Source organism: Theropithecus gelada, chromosome X, assembly GCF_003255815.1.
Source record: "Theropithecus gelada isolate Dixy chromosome X, Tgel_1.0, whole genome shotgun sequence".
Taxonomy (NCBI): domain Eukaryota; kingdom Metazoa; phylum Chordata; class Mammalia; order Primates; family Cercopithecidae; genus Theropithecus; species Theropithecus gelada.
Window position 1 is genome coordinate 128,248,589 of NC_037689.1, and position 24,815 is coordinate 128,273,403.

A 24,815-nucleotide genomic window follows, 5' to 3' on the forward strand; every position below is an offset into this window, starting at 1 on the left:
GGAATTGGGGGACTGCTTAGTTCAGTCCATCACTGCTGGCACCTGATCACTTGCCCCAAGGCCTGAGGTTGGACCCAATCAGCTGGCACCCCCACAGTTGCCACCCACTCTCTGATGCTGAAAGGCAGAGCCCGCCCCCCTGTCTACACAAAGCTGTGTCAGAGAATAGGTGAGCCACAAAGCTGGCTGTACTGGGCTGAGGGAAGAGCTTCCTCCCCAAAGTCACTCCTCTCAGCTACATGGTAGCCTGGAGATAGATGGACAGTGTATAAACTGAGTCAGGAGCCCCAGGAGACGGTTGTGACAGAGAAACATTGTGATCCTGTCTGTCTAGGAAGTGGAGTTGATGTGGCCCCCTCATCCCCTGAAAAGACCGCAGCACATTTCTCCAAGAGTTCCCCTAGCCACTCCTGTCAGGGGTGCTGCCTGTGTTCATCATTGGGTTATTCGTGGGTGAGCTTGGTTGTCCAGCTCCACCCAGCTTTGTCCTCTATCCACTCTCCCTGGGCTGAATAGGGAACCTGGAATTTCACAGACCAGCCCATCACCTGAAAGAACAGAGAGCACCTCACAGTAAGAAAAAAACCAGCACATACTGATCTGCTTCTGCCACAGGTGGCTCTTACCTGTAGGCGCCACCTACTCACCAGGAGGTTGAACTGCACAGCACAATAGGACACCTGCTGACAGAAGTGCACAGGGCTAAAGAAGCAAAGCCAAAGGACCCTACCCAACATACGCTACAGTCACACCTTCAAGGGGGGAAAAAAGTCCCATCCAAATGAAATTAGATTCAAAAATAAGAAGTGACAGCGTAACCATGTGAGAAGGAACCAGTGTAAGAACTCAGGGTGTTGCAACACCCCAAAAAGATCACACTAGCTGTCTAGCAATGGATCCTAACCAAAATGAAAATTCTGAAATGACAGATCAAGAATTCAAAATATGGATTGTAAGGAAGCTCAATGAGATCCAAGAGAAAGTTGAAAACTAACAAAGCAATCAGAAAAACAATGCAGGATATGAAAGAAAAGATAGAGATCTTAAAAAAAAAAAAACCCAGAACTTCTGGAAATTAAAAATTCACTGAAGGAATTAGAAAATACAGTAGAAAGCTTTAATAACAGGCTATACCAAGCAGAAGAAAGAATTTCAGAGCTTGAACACTGCTCTTTTGAATTGACCCAGTCAGGCAAAAATAATAAAAAAGGAATTTAAAACAATGAATAAAGCCTTTGAGAAATATGGTATTCTGTAAAGCAATCACACCTATGAGTAACAGGCATTCCTGAGTGAGAAGAGTAAAAGTAAAAACTTTGAAAAACATATTTGAGGGAATAATCCAGGAAAATTTCCGTGGTCTTGCAAGGGATGTAGACATCCAGGTACAAGAAGCTCAGAGAACACCTGGAAGATATTTTGCAAGAAGAACATCACCAGGGCATATAGGCATCAGACTATCCAAAGTGAAGGAAAAAATTCTGAAAGCAGCAAAAGAGAAGCATTTATTTTCTCCTGTCTCACTGGATTATATGAAGACTGGGCTTTTGGATTTAGTAATACTTTAAAATGTAAATGCAGGCCATTATCCTAAGTGAAATAACTCAGAAACAGAAAATCAAATACCATATGTTCTCACTTATAAGTGGGAGCTAAACAATGGATACACATAAAGATAGATAATAGACACTGGGGACTCCAAAAGTGAGGAGTATGGGAGGGGGATGAGGGTTGAAATTAACTATTGGATACAATAATCACTATTTGGGTGATGGGTATATTAGAAGTCCAAAGCTCACTATTACACAATATACTCATGTAACAAACTTGCACATGTACCCCCTGAATCTATATAATGAAAAAAATGAATGAACTTGAAGACATAGCAACAGAAACTATCTGTAATAAAATACAGAAAGAAAAAAGACTGAAAAAAAAAAAAAAAAAAGAACAGAATACCAGTGAGCTGCAAGACAACTTCAAGGGGCCTAATATATGCCTAATTGGAGCACCAAAAGAGAGGGGAGAGAACAGAAAAAAATTAAATGAGGGGAGAAAATTTTCCACATTTGATCCAAACTGACAGATCCAATGAACCCCAAGCACAAGAAACAAGAAGAAAATTACATCAAAGCATATCATAATTGAATTGCTCAAAACCAGCAATAAAATAAATATCTTAAAAGCATCCGTGGACAAAAGACACATTATGTACAGAGAAACACAGATAAAGATAACATCACATTTCTTGTTGGATACAATGCAAGCAAGAAAATAGTGGAACAACATTTGACAGAGGACAAACATCTTTCAAAAAGAAAGGTGAAATACTTTTTCAAATCAATGTTGAAAGAATTCATCAGGAACAGACCTGCTCTACAAAAAATGTTAAAGGAAATTCAAGCATAGGGAAAATGACACCAAGTGGAAATCTGGATCTATAGAAAGGAAGGAAGAACATACATAATGTGTGATTCCATTCATATAAAGTTCTAGAAAATCCACACTAATCTGATAGAGAACAGATAAATGGTTGCCTGAGACGGGAGTAGGGAAGGGTAGAAGGACAGGATTATGAAAGGTGTGTAAAGGAAGCTCTTGGGGATAACAGACATATTCATTATTTCCATTGTTGGTGATGGTTTCACACCTGAATACATATATAGAATATTATATAATTGTATTTTTGAAATATGTTAAGATCATTGTATGTCAATTATTATACCTCATTAAAATTAAATTATTATAGCTAATTAAAGCTGTTACAAAGAATAATATTACCCAGTAATGCTAAAACTGTCACACATTCTTTTTAGAAAAAGGAAGAATGAATACATTTCATAAGCAAGTCTTTCCAGGGCTCTTTACAGTTTATAATACACTTGCACATCCATTCATCTTATTTGATCATCTGAGCCATCAGAAAAATGGGGCTACTAATCATTACCTTGCCTACTCTCCCAGAACTGTGGAGAGGATCAAATGAGAGGATGAGATGAAAGCTCTACATAAACCTCATTAAAGATGCTAGAATGCTATGGGGTGGGTGCACTGTGCACAGTGCCAGCTCCCAAAGGTGTTCCAATTCCATCAGAAAAAAAATGATGACCTCCACATTTTCTAGCCCCCTTTTGTAAGGGATTTTTTTGTTTGTTTGTTTTAACTGCTTTCTTTTACATAATGAGATAACAGCCACCCCATTCAGGAGATTGCTAGCACTTGTGCACTTTCAAGGGACAGATTCAAATTTAAAGGGCAAAATTTAGTTGTTTTCATATCACTGACTGAAATCCCCTTTTTTTTTGGCGGCCCTAAGAATGTTTCTAGGAGGTGGCTGTTAACAGAGAGCTGATTTTGGTGATGTTTAGATGGATGCTTCCTGAACAGTGTATCGTCTTCTAAGTACAACTATGCAGGGTTTTTTGAGACCTTTATGTTCTTATTAAAATAGTCTCGTGGAATGCTCTGTTATCATTGTTAAGTGCTGCCGAATTTTTGGTAGTTAGATTCTATAGCACTTACCAACTGTAATAAGAGTATTCTCCATCTACACTGCCTCCTTTCCTTCCCCATGTTACTAGCCTACTTTTTCAAACCTTTGTTACCTTTTCCCTGGCCTATTACAACAAGCTTCTAACTGACCTCCTCTCCTCTTTTTTCATCTCTCTTCTAATACAGTTTTATATAGAGCTGTCAAATTAATCTTGCGGAAACAATTATCTTCCTTGTTCAAAAATTTCTTCAATTCCCTATTACCTGAGGAGTAAAGACCCAACTGTTAAGCCTTTCGGAGTGTGCTAATAACTGATATTTTGCCTCCTCCTCTCATGTCTACTTAGTAAACAAACCACTACTCGCTGTTTCCTGAATGTTTGCCAAAGCTTACCACCTTTGTACTTTTGCTCATGCTGTTTTTATGCCCCATTGTCCACAAGCAAATGTTTTCCCTTTGTCAAAGACTTACTCCAAAAGCTACCTTTCTTGATGGCCCCAGTTAGAAGTCAGAAATATTCTCGTTCTCCCTCTCCTACCTTCCTCCCTCACTTCCTCCTTCATGGCACTTATAACTTTTAATCTCTTATTAGCAGTGTGTGTGTCATATCAGTGTATTGAGTAATGCCTAGCACTAAGTACATTTTTCTTTAATAAGTAAGTGTATGACTACATACTAACCCTAAATTCATTAAGGGGAAGAACTAAGTTTTACTCATTTTCTACTCTGCACAGAATCTAGCACAAGAGTTTACAGAAGAAAGATGTTCAATAAGCACCTGTTATATGAATGAAGATGCTGTCATCATGAAATGTCTAGCACTTAGACTGAATTCTTCCAAACCATTACTGTTAGGCAAGGAAGTAGTTCAATGTGGCAGTATTAAGAGCTGGGGCCTTTAAGAGGTGATTGGGTCATGAAGGATCTGTCCACATGAATGGATTCATCCATTCATGGATTAATGGATTAATGGGTTGTCATGAGAGTAGGATTGGTGGCTTTATAAGAAGAGGAAGAAAGACCTGCACTAACTCTCTGTAGAGAGCAAGAAGCCCCTTACCAGGTGTGCCACCTAGACCTTGGACTTCCAGCCTCCATAACTGTAAAAAATAAATTCCTTTTCTTTATAAATTGCCCAGCTTCACCAGCCATGATGGCTCACACCTGTAATCCTAGCACTTTGGGAAGCAGAGGTGGGCGGATCACCTGAGGTCAGGAGTTCCAGACCAGCCTGGCCAACAAGGTGAAATCCCATGTCTACTAAAAATACAAAAATTAGCCAGGCATGTGCCTATAATCCCACCTACTCGGGAGGCTGAGGCAGGAGAATTGCTTGAACCCAGGAGGCAGAGGTTGTAGTGAGCCGAGATCATGCCATTGCATTCCAGCCTGGGTGACAAGAGCAAGACTCCATCTTAAAAAAAAAAAAAATTGGCCGGGCGCGGTGGCTCAAGCCTGTAATCCCAGCACTTTGGGAGGCCGAGGCGGGCGGATCACGAGGTCAGGAGATCGAGACCATCCTGGCTAACATGGTGAAACCCCGTCTCTACTAAAAATACAAAAAACTAGCCGGGCGTGGTGGCGGGCGCCTGTAGTCCCAGCTACTCGGAGGCTGAGGCAGGAGAATGGCCTGAACCTGGGAGGCGGAGCTTGCAGTGAGCCGAGATCGCGCCACTGCACTCCAGCCTGGGTGACACAGCGCGAGACTCCGTCTCAAAAAAAAAAAAAAAAAAAAAAAATTACCCAGTTTCAGGTATTCTGTTATAAGCAACAGAAAATGGACCAAGACACACCCTAAATCTGAATTTTTACTATAAACAGGAGATTTTATGCAAAGTAGTTCTTACTATCTCCACTCCAACCACCGTACTGTACAAGCCACCATCACTTCTGGGTTAGACTAATATTACAGTTGGTTAACTTAGTTCCCAGTTACCACCTCTGCTCATACCTCTCAGCCCATCTTCTGCTCAGAAGTAACATTTCTAAAATGTAAATCAGATCATGTCACTGAATTCCTTAAAATCCTCTAGTGGCTTCTAGAATAAAACACATTGTCATAGTTGCCTACCTTTCAGATTTCATCTCTCAGATCTCTCATTTTCTGTGCTCCAGTCATACTAACCTTCTATTCTCTGCTTGAACATACCAAGTCCATTTTCATCTCAGGGACTTTGGCTTGGTGTTCCTTACTTTGGAATGCTCTTCCCCAAGATGTTCACATGGCAATCTCTCTTCACATTATTCAAGTCTCAGTTCAAATGTCAGAGAAGACTTCCTTCCCTAACAACTCTGGGTACCTTAACATTTTTTATCTTCCTCAGAGCACTTATCAGTACTGAAAGTAACTTATTTATTTGTTTTCATATATATATATTATATTTTGCCATTTCCAGAATGCAATATTGTTGATGGCAGGAGGTCTATCTGCCTCAGTCTTTGCTGTATCCCCAGCAATCTAGCATTCTGCCTAGCAGTCAATAAATACTTGACAACTGACTGACTTCCATAACTATTTATGAGCATCTACTCTTTTGCCAGGTTACGTGCTAGATGCTGGGGATTCAATGTTAAATAAGACACAGTCCCTGTCCTTAAGGATTTCATACTCTGGTGGGGGAGACGGATATGGAAAGAGACAGTTCTAGCATGGTACAGTAGGTGTCATGTTGGGAGGAAGCACCAGGTGCTGTGAAAGCCCTGAGGAAGGAGTGCCTAAAGCAGTGCTGGGCAGAGTGGGGAGACAGGTCAGAGATAGCTTACCAGGGAGGGTGTGCTTCAGCTGGAGCTTTAGGGGGTGTGTGTGGTGGGCAAGGTGATTCTAGTCAGAGGAAAAGGCATAAAACACCATGGCACATTCTGGGAATTCGAGCTCACTTAGTGTGGTTGGGACATGGTGTGTAAGGGAAGGAGGGATTCGGGGATAACTCTAAGAGAGAGAGCCCACAGTCAAGGCCTTTAGATGTCACATGTGAGGAGTCTGGATTTATCCCATAGACAACTGGGAGCTACTGAAGAGCTTTAAAGGAAGAAGTTGAATGGGAACATTCAGTTTCCATCTCTGAAGGCAAGAGCAGGTAATACTAAGCCCAAACTTAGCTGCTATAGACACAAATAGTCCTATCTTTAATATCTGCATGGTGCCTGGTGGGCACAATCCCCACATCTAAACACCTACCAGACAGATACAGGGCTTTGTCCACCATGTACTCCTCAGCAAAGCGAATGTGGCAGAAGTTCTTCTTGCTCTTGCGAATGGCAATGATCTCTCCACACTGCTCGAAAACTTCCACGATGATTTGCTCTGTCCCATTTTCAGGCAGGCCACCCACAAATACTGTTTTGCATCCTGGTGGTCTTTCTCGGGTTGCAGGAGGTGGGAGATCTAAGTGTAAGGGCAAAAACATTTGAAATTAAAATGTTTGCTTGGGACAGACCTCTTCAAAATCTAACATTTCCCTGCTATCTCTGTCAAAGTTTTGTCTAAGAGTGTCAGAAGGACGTGGCCTCTGAGGTATTCATCTCTGCTCCATAGAAAACTGACTGCATGAACCTGAAAATCATTTTATCCATTAGTTTGGTGACCATGATATCTGGAGCATAAAGACCCAGGCCTATCTGTCCGTCCCATCCAGAGTCCTTTAGTTTTGTTCATTACTTTTGTTGTGACAATCCAGCTATGCCAAATTTTTAGTTATTTTTATTAAGAAATTAGTGGGAGAAGTTCCCCTTCCTGAGTCCAAGTGATCTCATTGTTCAGTTCCCACCTATGAGTGAGAACATGCGGTGTTTGGTTTTCTGTTCTTGTGATAGTTTGCTAAGAATGATGGTTTCCAGCTGCATCCATGTCCCTACAAAGGACACGAACTCATCCTTTTTTATGGCTGCATAGTATTCCATGGTGGATATGTGCCACATTTTCTTAATCCAGTCTGTCACTGATGGACATTTGGCTTGATTCCAAGTCTTTGCTATTGTGAATAGTGCCGCAATAAACATACGTGTGCATGTGTCTTTATAGCAGCATGATTTATAATCCTTTGAGGGGGGAGGGGGGAGGGATTGCACTGGGAGTTATACCTGATGTAAATGACGAGTTGATGGGTGCTGACGAGTTGATTGGTGCAGCACACCAACATGGCACAAGTATACATACGTAACAAACCTGCACGTTATGCACATGTACCCTAGAACTTAACGTATAATAATAAAACAAACAAACAAACAAACAAAACAAACCAAGAAATTAGTGGGAGAAAATCCCACTCAGTTTAAACTGTAATTTTCAAGAGTCCTCAGAACCAGGGTTCCTGAGAGAGGATTTGTTTAATTCAGATTGTAGTTACTATATTCTCTCTGTTAATGCTTTTTGAAGGAACAGATTCAGGATTAATTTGACAATGATGGGGTACCTACTTAACAATGCCTACAGCTGTCAGAATGATTTGATTTCACAAAATCAGAGTACAAACCATCCCTTTTATGTTGTTTTTTTAAATCAGTGAGCCTTTCCTCAAATTCCTTTCTGGAGAGGTGAGGTCCAGAGTCAGCCTTGCAGCATTTACAGGGAAATATGAAAGACAGCAGAGAAAACAAGCTCGTCTGGGAAATCATTAACTAAAGTGAGATAAATTTGGCCATAGAGAATCATTAAAAACCTACTTAATGAGATGATTCTCCCTCTGCTTCAAAAAAATATGCACTCATCTTATACATAAAGCCTGTTCTATCTGCCAGCTCCTTGTTGCTATTTACATGTATCAAAGCATTTTCCAAGCAAACTCCTACAGTTTTTAGCCCAACAAAACAAAGCATGATGGTCATGGGTTTTCTAGCGTTGGTTTTGTATCTGCAAGGATTTATTTTGTGTAATCCATTCTTTTCCACTCAGCTCTTAACAACAATTCTCCTAACTCAAGATTTGGAGAGCTCAACAACCAGTGATCATAGCTCACATGCGAAAATAAATGTCTTGTTCATAGATTAGGCCAAGGCCCCCAACCTGACTCTTATTCAAGTTGGCAAGCAGCTGATTTGGGAGCTTCCTTGGGTATCAGGATCTCTAGCTTCCTCACTTTGCTACTACTCTCTGTCTTGTTGGTGTGGCTAAGAATAATCAGTTACTCATAATACTCTCTTTTCCTGTATTTGGTCAAAAAAAGGGGTAAAGGAATTCGGGGAACTTACAAACTTTCTGTTAATTTTTACAAGTCTGTAATTTCAAGACCTCACTGTATTGGTTTTTTGTTCTATATGAGAGGATTAGAGGGAAAGGGAAAATAACCTAGTGAGCAGGAATCTGAAATATCTTAGTCACAGGCACTGAAGAGGTTGTAGTTTGGGCCAAAATGGAGAAGATGAGGTCTAGAATTGTTTGAGACTTATGCTTTTGAGTTTTTAAGAACTGGAAGGGATTCTAGCCATCACATTTCCAGTGATTCTTAACTCTGGTGGCACATTCGAATCAATTTGGAAGTTAAATAATGCCTGGGCCCCACTCCAGTGGGTCTGATTTAATTGGTCTGGGGTGTAGCCTGTGCATTCATTTTTGTTGTTGTTGTTGTTGTTGTTGCTTTTTAAGCTTCTCAGGCAGTTGTAATGTGTAGTTAGGGTTGAAAATGATTGACTTAGTCTAAATCTCTGATATTACAGAGGAAAAAGCTGAGTGAGGTTAAATGTCTCATTCCAGGTCACCACATTAGACAGAAGGAACATGAACTTGGAGCAGGTAAACCTAAATTTAAATCTTAACTTCATGACTGACTGTATGACCTTGGGAAAATTATATAATCTCTGAAAACCTCTTTCTTCATCTTTAAAACAGGGATGCTACTCCTACCTTACAAGGGTTATTGTAGGATAATTGATAATATACTGTCTATATTGCATGTAGTTCAATGCCTAGCACTTGGCAGGTTCCCAATAAATAGCAATCATTGTAGCGTTATTATTATTTACTATCATAGAACCCAGTTTTCTTAATTCCCAATCTGGGACTTTCTAAAGTCCTACCAGAAGTCTGGAGTAGAATGGTAGCTAAGACCTGAACTTCTAAACTTCCAGATCCTTGCGTCACCCAGATCTTTAGACAAGGCTGGGTTTGTGAAGGAACCACTCATATGTATAGAGAAATCTACAGCTATGAAGACACATATGGCTTTGACCACGGAACACAACCCCCCCACCGACTATATAAGGTAAAGAATTTTCAAGAGTATCCATATAGTTAGAGCCATGTTTTAAAATTAGAGACTTTAGAACACAATCCTGTTTCAGAATAAAAAGGCTTCCTAAGTTTACTATTTAGGAGAATTAGGTGGCGAAGAATCCTTTTGTGAAGCTAGTAATCACTTTTATACTGTTTGAGTTTCCTTTAATGTACCTTTAGGTCCACTGAGAGACTCTAAAAAGCATCTGGTTACTGCAGCAGTTTCATGTAACAATGAAAAGGCAAAGGCTCCATCCCCTGGCTACATTTGCGGGATTTAAAAATTCTTTGGGAGGCCGAGGCAGGTGGATCATGAGGTCAGGAGATCGAGACCATCCTGGCTAACACGGTGAAACCCTGTCTCTACTAAAAATACAAAAAATTAGCTAGGCATGGTGGCACGCGCCTGTAATCCCAGATACTCGGGAGGCTGAGGCAGGAGAATGGCCTGAACCTGGGAGGCGGAGCTTGCAGTGAGCTGAGATCCTGCCACTGCACTCCAGCCTGGGCGACAGAGCAAGACTCCATCTCAGAATAAATAAAAAAAAAATAAAAATTAATTAAAAAAAAATTCTGTGATGAAGTCATCACCCTTATTTAGGTGCTGTGATTCTTCTGTGGTGACTATCTTCTAAGTAAAAGGGCATAAAAGGCACTAAGAGTAATGTCAAGAATGCTGAGGATTTATTTATTTTCCTTGGGTAAATGTAGAAAGCCTCTTTAATAGCATTTGCTGAGATTTAGGGGTATGCCACCAAGCAGGGTAATGGGCTATACTATCTTCCTTAATGGATAGTACCCATTCCTTAATTAACAGCTCAAAGCACTTTGTCGTCTGGGTCTGATTTTCTAATCCAACTGAAATACAGTGATCAGGGCACCAGCAATGATAACCCATAGGAGAGCAAATTCAAAGCCCACCTATTAATCAGGTAATATGCTAAGTTCTATAGCACCCCAATCACCACTCAGGATGGAGACAAAGAAAAGTTCCATGTATAAAGATTCAAGATAACTGGGAATAAAAAGAACTCTAATCTCTGATAATGGAAAAGGAGGAGCTTTTAGCAATTCTAATTATACCCAAGCATCCACTCTGGGGAGCTATGTTGGGGCAATCAGAGTCATTGCTGATCTTTGAGAAGTGAGGCAGGAAGCAGCATAGAGAACCAATAAGCCACTTGAATCTTGCTTTTCAAAGGAGCATCACAGATCACTCAGCTGGTTTGCCAGGATTTATATACTGCAAAGTCTTTAAGTCGATTTTATTAGACAGCTCAAGATTGAAGGTCCCCTGGACAATCAGCAGGGGTTAAATGTATGTTAATGTAATCCCAACTGATTGGAAAAATTAGAAGGCTGGGGAATTTTAATTAATGCTCAATTTACCCACTTTCTCTAACTCTCTTTATAGCATTCAGCCCTGAGAGTCTTCCCATTTTGATATCGTAAAATGAAAACATTGCTCTTGCTCTTTTTCTGGCTCCTGGGTATTTTCCCATGTACCTGGACACGGATAGCAGATGATATTCCATTACTTATTCCCTGTTCACTGTTATTTCCCCGTAGACGCAAAATGTAACCTCTCCATAGAAGGTCTAATCGCCACAGTGAAAAATCTTGGCAAAATCAACTTTTCTGGAGAGATGGTATTACCCTCTTTTTTCACCACTAAGAACTGCTAATTGGGAATTCAGTAAATCTCTGATAGACAATCTGTGGAAAAAAAAAAAGTGTGTTCTAGGACACTTTTTTTTTTCTTGTTATATCTCAATTTCCTGGAAATCAGAGGATGTTGCTTCTGCAACAATGGGTTACTCACTCACCATTTATCTTTAGGAGACTGGTACTTGGTCTGCTCCAGTCTAGTTTGATCCATTGACTTTTTATACCAGGTCTGATTTTGCCTAGTCTATAACAGAGAAGTTAAGATCTTTATCAGAGATCTTATGGCTATTTAGTGGTGGAGAGCTGGGATATGAAACCAGGCTGGCCTGTGTCACTTCTGAGCTTGAAAACCTACCCATTACTCTACAGTGCCTGCTCCAGAGAAGGTACAAAGCTCTACATGCTACCTGCTAACCAGCCCTTGCTTTTCCTAATGCACTTTAAAGGGTTTTTGCCTGTATAAATAATTATTGTGGTAGCTACATTTTTAATGTAGAGACATAATTTTAGAGCTGGATAAAGCATTGGAGGTATCTAGGCTAATCTAACCCAATATTTTTGCTTTACAGACAAGAAGGTTGAGACCCAAGGAGGTTATATGACTATCCCCAGATCCCACAGCTAGTTAGTGACAGACCTGGGAATAGAATACAGTTCTCTTGATTTATAAACTGGTAGTCTGTCCTCTATACTATAATACCATTTTTTTTGTACATTTGATGTAGACACACCCAAAAAAGTCTAGTAGGCAGTTGGCTATATGTATCTGAAGCTCAGAAGAGATACAGACTAAAAGTATAGATTTGGAAGTCATTAGTATGTAGTAGTAATTACCCCATACTCTCTTGCTTTGCTTTCTAGACCTCTGACCCCTCCTTCTGTCATCATCCATCCAACTCTCCCTCCCTCCACCATTCAACAAATATTTATTGAACACCTACTATATGTAAGACACTTTTCTAAATGCTGGTAATACATCAGGAGACAAAAGAGACAAAAATTCTGCCTTCGTGGGGTTTATATTCTACAAATTGTATAGTTGGTTAAGAGGTAATAAGTCCAGTCTGGGCAACATGGTGAAATCCTGTATTTGAAAAAAACTACAAAAATTAGTTGGGCATGATGGGGCACGCCTGCAGTCTCAGCTACTTGAGAGACTGAGGCAGGAGGATCACTTGAGCCCAGGAGGTGGAGGCTGCAGTGAGCCAAGATCATACCACTGCACTCTGGCCTGGGCAACAGAGTGAGACCCTGTCTCAAAAAAAAAAAAAAAAAAAAAAAAAAAGATACATGTTATATAAAAAATAGAGAAGGTAAATAGGATTGGGACTGTGGTAGAGAGATAACTTTTAAATAGGTTATCAGGGTCACTGAGAAAGTGACATTTGAGCAAAGACTTGAAAGAAGTGAGAGAGTTAGCCATGCAGATATTTATAGGGAAAGCATTCTAGGCAGGTGGAAGAGCTAGCGCAAAGGCCCTATGATGGGAGAATGCCTGGTGTGTTCATGGAACAGCATGAAGGTCAGTGTGACCGGAACAGAGTAAGCGATGGGGAGGAGAGTAGGAGATGAAATCAAAGAGACAATGGAGGGGAGGAACAGATCACATCTGGCCTAGGCAATTAAAACTTTGGTCTCTATTGTGAGTGAAATGGGGAGCCATTCAAGGGTTCTGAGTAGAGGAATTACATGATCAGACTTAGGTTTTAAAAGGATCACTCTGTCTGTTCTGTTCAGAATAGACTGCAGGGGGCAAGGGTGAAGAAGGAAGACTAATTAGGAGCCTATTACAATAATTTATAAAATGAATCATGGCAGATACAAACTAAATCATAGCAGTGGTTATTGTGAATATGGAATGATTACAGACATATATTGTTAGGTAGACTGACATAATTTTCTCACAGATTAAATGCACTGTGTGAAGGAAAGAAATCCATTAGATTTGGCATTCACTATTTAAGTGAAAATGCCTTAGAGTGATGCACTACAGTTTTAGTTCCAATACCTTCCATGTGGAAGTGCACCAGAAAGGGGTATGCTTGAAGTTGGGCTGGAAGAGAGTGTGAGGAGTATGAGGTCAGGAAGCAGTTGAACCTGACTAAAGGGCAGGTATGTGGCAAGTAGAAGTGATGGATTGAAGACAGTCATATGAAGCAGACAAGTAAAAGGTTTTTGAGGTCAGGAGTTGGACTATGAATCTGCAGGCAATGGGAGCCACAGAACAATTTTATGGTTCTGTATATGTGACAAGCACTTGGATGAAATGTCAGGTGGGACACGGGGGAGGGAATGGATGGCAAAGATACTTTCTAATAAAGCAACAAGAATTAGAAGCAGACTGGATGGTGAATAAAGAGACTGTATGAGTCCCTAAATCACAGGACCTCATTGCTGAGAGGAATTTCAGAGGCCACTGAGTGTAAGAGAATATACCAGAGACAGGCAGGAGTAAGGAGTGGGGTTTATAATTGACATGGTTTGGCCCTGTGTTCCTGCCCAAATCTCATGTAGACTTGTAATACCCTATGTTAGAGGTGGGGCCTGGTGGGAGGTGATTGGATCAGGGGGTGGATTTCTCATGAATAGTTTAGCACCATCCTTTTGGTGCTACTCTTGTGATAGTGAGTTCCCGTGAGATATGGTTGTTTAGAAGTCTGTAGCACCTTATCCCCATTCTCTTGTTCCTGCTCCTGCCACATGAGACACCTCGCTCCATCCTTGCCTTCTGCCATGATTGGAAGCTTCCTGAGGCCTCCCCAGAAGCAGAAGCCACTATGCTTCCTGTACAGCCTGCAGAACCATGAGCCAATTCAACCTCTTTTCTTTAAAAATGACTCAGTCTCAGGTGTTTCTTTATAGTAATGTGAGAATGGACTAATACAATAATCAAGGCCTGATCAGGCAGGGTTGGTGGGCTGAGACAATAAAGGGTTCAGTCACACCAAATCCCTGTTCTTCCTTTCCTACCCTGCTCTTCCCATCTCACCTTCACAAAGCAATGTCTTGGGGCCACTAACAACAGTGTCACTTTTGCCATGCTTTCAGCAGAGAACTAAGAGAAGAAGCCCTTCTATTAGTGTTTTCTCCACCCAAGTAATCCAAGCCCCCTTTGAACAAAACTCAAGTTCTAAAGAGCAAACAGAACACCAGTTTACTTTAAGCTGTGTCAAGAGTTTTATGTTTGAATTCAATTCCAAGGCCAAGTTTCTTCCCAGAAGCCACCAATTTACTGGTGCTGGTTGCCCTGTAAGCATTCTTAATACAAGGATGAAGAACTAAAAGACAGAGCCATGGGGGAGATATGGTGCCCTCTTACTCTGTGGCCCTTCCAACTCAGAACTGAAGAGGCATGGCTGCAGGTGGGGAAAGATAAAAATGTATTTGAGAGATGTCAGTCCGTTTCTTTTACTAGAGGCTATCAAAAGTTAGAGCCTTTTTAAGCTATATATTTCTAGATTCATTTGAAGACTGCTCAACAAAATGGTCTATGTGTCATAAACAAGGCATCTGTGCTATTCTTTAGAAATTTAGAAACTGAACATCCTGTAAAGTCAACTACTGCACCCAACCTGGACATTATAGGGTGTGAGCCACCCTGTTAGCTTAGATGTGCTTGAGACCATGAAAGCCTGCTGCAGGCTGATTATGCGATAAATGAATGATTAAATCAGCAGGATTCTACCCTTTCATAAGCAGGAGGTTTTAACACTGGCAGTGCCTAAATTCATGGCTTTTTATGTAGAAAAGGTACTATCAGGAATGCACAACTTTCTCTAATCTGAAAGCAACATGCTGAAAGGTAAAAAAGGCCATTGCCCACTTGTAGGGACAGTGGAACTAAGAGTAAGAGACAGATAAAATGGTGCTGCTCATTCACTTAGGCACTAAACACAAATCCAGGAATGGCCATTTGAGCTGGCAAGTAAGGCCTGCAAGGGCCATCTTATTCTCCATTCCCTAATTCTCCTTGTGACATACTAGCTCTTCTCTCAATACAGTCCTCTGAGATGCTGGCCTTCTAGATTTCTTATTGGTCTGGAAGGATGTCTCCTGTTGACAACCACGTTCAAAAACCAGAAGAAAGCATAAAGATCTGTTTTTTTCATTTTCTAGCAAAAGGGGCCAAGATGATCTATCCAGCCAACCTTGATTGATTCTAAAATCCTCTCAGTTATGAGCAGACCATACTACGTAAAATCTGGGTCCCTGCCAGGGCTTGGGCCGTGATTAACTGATTCCTATTTAAGGTAGGCGATGAAATATTTGTCTGAAGTCACATGTCAAAGATTCATATTTATCCTGATAAGGCAAGGTCATTTGATCTATGTCCTAAACCACTGAATGTATCCCTTAACAAACAGCTCTAATCTTTGTACTGTAGTGGTGGTTCCCTTGGTATGCCATCCAATATGACTAGAACTATGGAAAAATCATTAAGGAGGCTTGGGGCACATGCAGAATCAGCTTCTAATCACTGAATGTATATAAAACTACAAATGCATTTGGAAAAAAAGTTTTAGTCAATTATTATTAGTGGGACATTTTAAGTAAAATATGGTCATCATATCTTTACACATGTTTTAAAGTGAATCTAAGGAGAAGCCTGTTCATTACTGACAAAAATGGATCTCTACTTCCACATGAACTGCTTTGACTGGTGGCTACAAGTAGTGTGACTTAGTCTCAATATTCCTCTCTGCCCTTCCAATATGTTGAACCATGCCTCACTGTATATTACAGCCCATCGGTTGAATAGCAGTGGTTCAAGTGATGTATGAATAGCTGCTAGCAGTGGAAGATTCTCAGCACCAAATGTATATTCTCATGTGCCTCAGACCACACTCTGTCTCTGCCATCATCAGTACATGGGGCAGTTATGAAAAGGAAAGACTACAAATGATGGTGTTGAGCAATCTGCATGCTTCCTTCTTTACTAACACATGTGAATTCCTTACCAGACTGCATTAGAAACATGTATCATTTGTACTGCAACCTGCACACAGAAGTCTACTGTTGTGTACATAAAATTCAACCTGCCTAGCAAGAGAAAATTTTCCTGTCTTTGGTTCTCTAGGTGAAGCTTTCGTAGAAACATCTACGAAGCCCTTGGGTATTCTTTTGAAAAAGAAGAAGGTTTTCTTGTACACTAAAACATTGTGTCTTGTGTGGAAAAAAAAGCAGCTTATTACTTGGATTTGGAGGGAAGAGCGTGCAGCTTTTACAGTGTATGATCTCTTTTACTACTGGCATATCTGGAGGAATTGGTGGAGGTACTATTCCCAAACCAGGCATCATTGGAGTTATTGGTGGAATTCCAGTCATCATTCCAAGAGCAGGATCGAAGTCTAAAAAAGGAGAAGAGAGAACAATAAATGACACCAGGCAAAGTTAAGTGGAGAAAGAATGTTACTTTGTAAGCTTCAAATCAAAGGCCTTTCTAAGACAGAGGCAAAATATTTAACAAGCATGGTACTTAGTATTCCTAGGTCTTAAATATTATTTTATAGTTGTGCATTTTCCTTTGGGGATGGGGCCATTTTGTTTGACCAGGGCTTATTTAAGTCTCTGCATCTCATTGTGGCATCCAAGGTCTTTCATAGCATGGCCATGCCTTGTCTATTGATTTTGCCTCTACTAGTTTCCAACACACACTCTCTGCTCCATTCCGAGAAGGCTTTTTACTGTCCCTTGTACACGTTTTCTTCGTACAGTACAGCATGATATTAAGAGCACAGAGTTTTGGGGATCAAGCAGACCTGGGTTTTAGGTCTACCATTTGCTTAGCAGGATGAACTTCCAGTTCCTCGTCTGCAAAATAGGGTTAATATCACCTACGTTACAGGAAGCTGTGAGGATGAATCTAATGTGCTGAGCATAGGTTTGATAAATAACTACTCTCTGTGCCTTTGTTCATGTTGTTCTTTCTGCCTGGAATTATTTGAGCCTCTGCAAATTCTCCCCATGCTTCAAGGCCTGGCTTAAGTGTCACCTTCCTTGAAGAGGCTTTTCCAGATAATTCTGGTTCATTCTTGACTTTGCCTCTAAAAGCTATTGGTTCTATACTTGTTACCATTGACTTTTTTATTTTGCATCATTCTTTGTTTAATTCAGGGATGCCTCTAGCATGTGTGGGGGCACCCAAACAAGTATTTTTTTGTGGGGCCTATCTACGTACACAATTTGTTTCACTGCTAATCAGTACTGGCAGCATTTTCGTGGCACAATCTCACGCGATACCATGAAAGAAATACCACACCAGCCAGCTGGAGTGGTTTCCTTGCCAGGCCACTCTCCTGGAACCAAGACTCTGGGGAGGATTCCATGAGTCCTGAAGCTTCTTGGGGCATCTAGTTCACTGCACATACAGGTCAGAGGATTGGAGAGTATCCCAAAGGGGAGAAATGGGAACTCAGGTATACATGTGTCCAGTTTAAGATTAGGGCTTCTCAGATGATAGTGCCAGTCACAGTCTGCCCCAGACACTGCAGGGGAACTTAGAAAATTTCAAGAAAGGTACTTCTTACAACCAGAATACAAGAAGGAGCTGCTCTGGACCTAGGGCAGCTGCCCTGATGATACTGCTTGCTTGGCCAGTGCTTGGCTCTGGAAGGGGACTTAGAAATTATCCAGGTAGGCATTCCAAAGCACAGGGGCCCCTGAGGAGGAGCCCCACTTGCCTGGGTCTAAGGACAGTATTGATTTCATTGTTTAAATCTTGTCTCTAGATCAAAATGGAATTTCTCTGAGAGAAGGGAGTACACTCTACTTCTTTGTTTCTCTGCCTCCCACTTCTGTCTTTGCTATAGAACCACACACAGTGGACTGCAGACAAAAAAAGTACTGCAGCTTGAGGGGTTCTGGTAATTCAGGGGCAGTTGCAGCAGCAGTAGCAGGCCCTACTCCCAAAGACTTCATCATGTTCACCACACAGGCCAGAAGGGTAATGCCTGTACACATGTCCTTAAAGTGGCCCTGAAGTCACCTGGGTGGCTCTTTCTCTCTAAGATGCTGGAGGAGGTCAACCTAAACAGCAGGAAGAACCCAGGATTCCCACAGAAGCAGAACCTTAGGTCTGACAGGCACAATAAGAGTGAGATCTAGAGCTGGGCAGATGGGCAGGCAGGTGGCACATGGGCATCCCCTGTTACAAAGGCAGCCCAAACAAGCTAGGGCATTACCCAGTCTCTCACATGCCTTTTAAATGTGATGTCAAGACCCTGAAAATGTTTGGGAAGAAAAAAATTCTCCCAAAAGGAAGTTTTATTTTTATGAAAATATTTACTTTTAGCCCTCAAATGTCATCTCACTCAACTTGCATGTAGACACACACACATACACACACACACACACACACACACACACACGCACGTACCCTCCTTCCCTCCCTCCCACCCACGGCTCTCATATCTATACTGTACTCCATATAGTGGTTATGTGATCTTGAAGAAAGTTTCTTAATATCTGTGTGCCTCCATTTCCTTTTTGGTAAAAGTGGGGGGCAAATAATGACATTTAGCTCAAAGGATGAAAGCACAGAACAGATATGAAGACCTCTGGCAAGACAGATAGTCCTGATAGGTAAGTTGCCTTCTTTCCATTTAAAATGTGAAAACCCACACTGATAAATCCACTGATTCAGGCATTCATTCACACATTCACAAACATCGGTGATAGGCTTCCTATATGTCAGGCTCTATGCAAGTGTTGGGGGTGGTGTCTAGGTTTCCTGTTGGATCTTAGAGAACCAAAATAAGAGCACTGTGGTTAAGAATGCCATTTATGTCTTTGGAAAATTTGATTCCTCATGCAGAAGATTTTGGAGAAATTGTTAATATTATCTTACCCATTTACAAACTGTTATTTTTCGTTAGGAAAAGATCAGATTAGATTGTGTGCCAACAAAACAATCCCATCTATTTTTCCTATTCTACTGAAATGTTTGTCTTCCTTTTATTGTTCTGCCTGCCTTCTTATTGTTATTCATATAGCTCTGTCACTCACAACTCTACCTTACCACAGATTACAGAAACATCAGTTCATTAAACAAGTTCTGCCACTTCGGCTGAGAAGGAAATGTCTGTCTCTATGTACTGCCTACTAATAAATGGAGACAAACAAAAAACAAATATACAGGATAAATATAACTCCTGACTGATGTACTTACCACTCTGCTGTTTCATATAATTACATTAATATTTTATAAATTCATTTAAAAGCAAATGTATTCATTGCATATGGCTAAAGCCAGAGTAGATAAACTACCCCTCTTCCTTTTGTTCAATATGCCAGGAGTTCCATAGGCTACACTGCCCATAAGGGCTTGCTAGGGAGCAGGTTGTACATGACATTTCAAAGGCTTCTATCACGTTGATTATTTCTTTCGCTTATCTTTAATCATTAAGCACCAAAGTGAATGTGGATTTCCAATGTCGACCAAGAAAACCATTTGAAGTCATGGGCTTTATACATATATTGCAGAACCTGAAAAATCAAAGAAGTCCAGCAATTTAAAACACACTGGGAATAGAACACCAGAGAAATTCTCTCCCTTTTCCAGGACCCTGGCCTGGCTTGTAGAGTACTACCAACAAGTACGTACCGTTGCCACTTATGTTAGGAATTCAAACTTTCAAAGATTTGAAATCATATAAAAGAGTTATGGAAAAGGCCAAGATACTCCTCCAAAGTCCTTTTTGCAATAAATATCCTGTTCTGTTTTGCTTTTACCGTCTCTTCTAACACCATTTCCCTACTGCCTTCTTGACTCTTGGCATGGCCATTGCCGAAAGAGTCATGACATGTTGATTTGTATTCTCTCTCTTTTTTTTTGGAGACGGAGTCCCGTGCTGTCATCCAGGCTGGAGTGCAGTGGTGCGATCTCAGCTCATTGCAACCTCTGCCTCCTGGGTTCAAGCAATTCTCCTGCCTCAGCCTCCCTAGTAGCTGGGATTACAGGCATGCGCTACCATGCCTGGCTAATTTTTTTTTTTTTTTTAATTTTTAGTAGAGATGGGGTTTCACCATGTTGGTCAGGCTGGTCTCAAACTTCTGACCCCAAGTGGTCCACCTGCCTCGGCCTCCGAAAGTGTGGGGATTACAGGCATGAGCCACCAGGCCCGGCCTGTATTCCCTCTTCTGATTCGTGTACTTCCCAAAGTCCCAACCCATTGGAAATTCTGCAAATGCTGTCTGTTAGCTGGGGCCAGCTTGCTCCTCAGACTTGCAACTCTACCATGTGATTTCAAGTAATGTTTCTATGTAGCTTTAAGCCTTCCTGCTACCTAGCAACTTGCACTTACTCAACCTTGGCAGAGTGATTATTGCCCATTCTCTGTACACATCTGAGCCAAGGAATTACAATGGAGGCAAATGTCATTTCTGTGCAGCTACCCAGTTATTCCTCTATCTATTCATTCAATATTTTGATGACAGGTCCTATGTCAGGTGTCGGGGTTTCAGAAATGAATAAGACAAAATCCTTGGCCTTATACTCTAGTTTGGAAACAACCACGCAAACAGTTACAATGCTGTACCATCAATGAATCACCATAATTGTTTATTAAGTGCTTAAAATGTTTTAGGTTCAGTGCTAAGCATTTTATATAATCACATTCTAATAGAGCTGTGAGCTTACATATTGTTATCCTTCATTTTATGGATAAAGAAATTGAGGGTCAAGGGGGGTTTAGTTACGTGCTCAAGTTTACACAGCCAGTAAGAGGCAGACCTAGAATTCAAATCCAACTTGGTCTAATTCTAATGCCCTTAACCACTACACTGCCTCTCAATGTAGTATGACAATGGTTTCAATAAATTAATACAATTGCAGATATAAAGTGAAGCAAATTGTTGAAAAAATAAGGCATTTGGGCAGCAAAATGTTTACATACAATTCTTTTTGCCCCAATGTGGTGGATTAAAGTTGGATACAAATTCTTTGATTCTCCTTCCATTAAGGTAAGGGTCTATGCCCTTATCCCTTTGAATCTGGATGGGCTTTAGAACTGCTTTAACCAACAGAATATGGCATAAAGGATATTGTGTCCTTTTTGAGGCCCAGGCATTAAGAGAGATGCAATTTCTACCTTTTGTCTCTAGAAATGAGTGATAACGGGAGCTTTTCATCCTCATGTAAGGCTGACTACCCTGCTAGAGAGACCACGTGGAGAGGGACTTAGAGCAAATGGCAGAAGACGGATCCAGCTGAGCCCAGTCTTGTATCTGTCCTTACCAAGGTGCCATGCATATGAGTGAAGTCTTGAAATCAGCCTGCCACAACTGAGGTATCCCAGTTGATATCATATAGAACAGAAAAATTGCCCATTTCAGTCCTACCCACATTCTTCATCCAGAAAAATCTTAAAATATAATAAAATGATTGTGTTTTAAGTCACTAACTTCTAAGGTAGTTTGTTATATAGCAATAGATAAGGAGAATATCCAGCCTGGCTGCAGTGGAGTGTTATTGGTTAATAGAGTTAACAATTTTCAAGGAATGAAAATAGAAAGTACACTAAACAGTCAAACTAGACTGACCATGATTTTTCTCAGATTTTTGAAAAGGCGCTTTAGGATCCTGCAGGGCACAGAGCCACTGTCTCGGGCAACTGTTGCCACTATACTGTTGCTATATGGAAGGACCATTGTTCAGTTGGAACAATGTCAGATGACTGACGCTCTACTAGGTGTACTAAGATAACAGTTATCTACAAAACTGTAGAAACCTCAGAGGTGTTCTACATCTGATGTCTGACAAAGACACCACACATGCCTATTTTATGGTTCAACCCTAATAGTTTTTGGCAGGCCCGTTCATGTTGGCTTCTCTTTCTTTTTCTTTTTTTTTTTTTTTTGAGATGGAGTCTCGCTCTTATCATCCAAGCTGGAGTGCAATGGCATGATCTCAGCTCACTGTAACCTCTGCCTCCCAGGTTCAAGCGATTCTCCTGCCTCAGCCTCCCTAGTAGCTGGGATTACAAGCACGCGCCACTACGCCCAGCTAATTTTTGTATTTTTAGTAGAGATGGGGTTTCACCATGTTGGCCAGGTTGGTCTTGAACTCCTGACCTCAGGTGATCTTCCTGCTGTAAAATGCCACCTTTTACCTTTGTGGCAGGGGAGAGGAATACTAGCTACCCATTAATTGGCTACTTATTAATTTCCAGGTTTTATACACTGTATCTGACTTAATCTTCACAACAAACCTAAGGGATGGGAAATAATATTCCCTATTTTACAGATGAGGAAATTGAAACTGACAGAGATAACACAGTAAGGATACACAGTAAGTGGCACTCACTAAACATGCTCCTAACCATTAGTCTACACTGCTTCCCACAAAGTCCACAGTTTCATAGAGAAAGACAGATGCTCTTTGTCAGATTAGTACCTACCTACTCAACTTTGTATGTGGCCTTCAAACCTTCCTATCCAGGAGGCTATCCTGGGGTTGCGTATCTCTAAACCCAGAATTTCCTATTGAGATATTTGACACATGCATTGTCACAGTGTTTCGGGGCCTCTTTTTAAAATTCACTGTTGCAATTTTGTGTCACAAAAGAAGTTGAAATTGTGGCCATGTATCAACTGGAAGTAGGCAAAGGTAGGAAGTGACACACATTGACTATCTTGCTTACATTTTCAGAACGGGACCCTGGTTCTTACTGAAAGCCCCTTTACACTCTCAGAAAGGCTTTGCCTGCACTTAACGACTTCTCCCCATCCAAGTGCCCCTGGCCCGATAAAAGCATTTCCAATCTTTTAGGTGTTCCAGAGACCCCTGAGCCCCAGGAGGTAGTTTTTACTCACAGTAAAACCACTGAAATGCAACCACAGATTATTCCAAAATAACTATTTCAAATAGGATCTAATTATATATGCATAATTAAGCTATTTTACAGAAAGTTATGATTTCAACTGAGCTACATATTTCTGAGACATTATTGTTATTTCTTTAGAGTTCCTACAAAATTCATTGGAAAATTAAGAATTATGCCTGTGTACTGGGAAATTTTAACCCATTATAGTCCTGTCTCTTTTCTACATAGATCCTTTAAGAGACTTTTTAGGCAGTCTTTGTCAGATTAGTATCTACCTACTGAACCTTGTATCTCTCTTCTAATCTGAAGAGAGAACACAGATTTCCAAGCACAACCTGGCTGAGCTGTGAGATGATTCTGGACTTCTCACCAGCCCTCTTGGAGGCACAAGTTCCCAAAGTTTTACACAATGACTCTCAAATTCTACCGACATCTGTCCGGTTTCCCCAAAAGATCATCTAAACACTTGTTTCAGCTCAGCTGGAAAGGTGAGACAGGGCCTGGCTCATGTACAACAGCAAACAATCTGGCAACCTGGGATTGGCGGGTTATGTGGCACAATTTCAGTTCACAAAGGTCCTCCCAAACATATCTCAAATTTCCACCAGTGGAGCTTTATTCCTTTAGTGCAAGGTTTTGCAAAATCTCCCTTTGTAGCCCATCTTCCCTCAATTCCTTTTTATTCATTTACACTGTGTTCTTGCCTTTTTAGAACATTTGACAGGTCCAGAGTCATGCCCTCCAAAGGTATTCACCTTTGGAGGGGCATTAGTGAGGACATTTCCCACTACATCTGTGGTTCCCAGATTTCTGGAAATGAATAAAATTATATGCATATTTAAGGTCACCAGCCTCTTAATTTGGCAAGAAAAGAAGTGGGGAAAAAGTAACAAAGAAACTAACCAATATCCTATTCATACAGTTCATAAAAGAAAGAACATTTTAAAACCAAAAATACAGGAAGTCTATCACCTCAGAATAAAGGGCAGTCCTTTCAATTGAGCAAATTTAGCTTCATGGCAAATTTACTACATTTTTAGTTTTTACATTTTGCCATAGAAGGGTCGTGGCCTACACACCAGTGTTTGGGCTTTTCAGATCACTCAACCATTTCACTTAGCGTGCTCCCCTATATATGAAACTTCCTGTGAAAAACTTCTTTCAGAACTAGAATGTCACACACACACATACACACATTATTAAGGGCCATGAAAAGCTTCACTTCCCCTGAGGACTGGTGTATTTTTTCTTCATGGAAAAATGCAAATTATATAACTGATCAGGTTTCCCTTTTTTGTTTTGGCTGCTTTGTCACAGGGGCAGCTCAACTTCAGAAATCAGGTGGGATTCTATGACCTACACACCTGAATTTTAATTAACTTCCTACCTGGTCTTTGTCTTGTATTCTCATTTATATTTTCCCAGATGCTGATTTATTTTATTTTATTTTTTATAAATTATTGTATTTTTTCATATACTGTAATATTTCTTATAAGCTGCCTCAAAGTCTTTGCTGAATGAGGTGATGTAACTCAATAGTTAACCACTGTCTCCATACTGTATACCCTTGCATACCTTCCAATAATTGATGCAGTGTTTCCTCTGCCTACACTGTTCTTAGTTC

At 40.8% G+C, this 24,815-nt stretch overlaps 1 protein-coding gene across 4 annotated transcripts in view; it reads right to left on the minus strand.

Moving 5' to 3' along the window:
* ENOX2 (ecto-NOX disulfide-thiol exchanger 2) overlaps positions 1–24,815 on the minus strand; it is a 291,824-nt gene that overhangs the window by 52,808 nt on the left and 214,201 nt on the right. For all 4 annotated transcript variants that reach the window (XM_025373306.1, XM_025373305.1, XM_025373303.1 and 1 more), the window contains 2 exons: positions 16,562–16,717; positions 6,672–6,878 (listed from right to left, as the gene is read on the minus strand). In XM_025373306.1, coding sequence (XP_025229091.1) covers positions 6,672–6,878; positions 16,562–16,717 — 363 coding nt within the window. The remainder of the gene's footprint in view (positions 1–6,671; positions 6,879–16,561; positions 16,718–24,815) is intronic.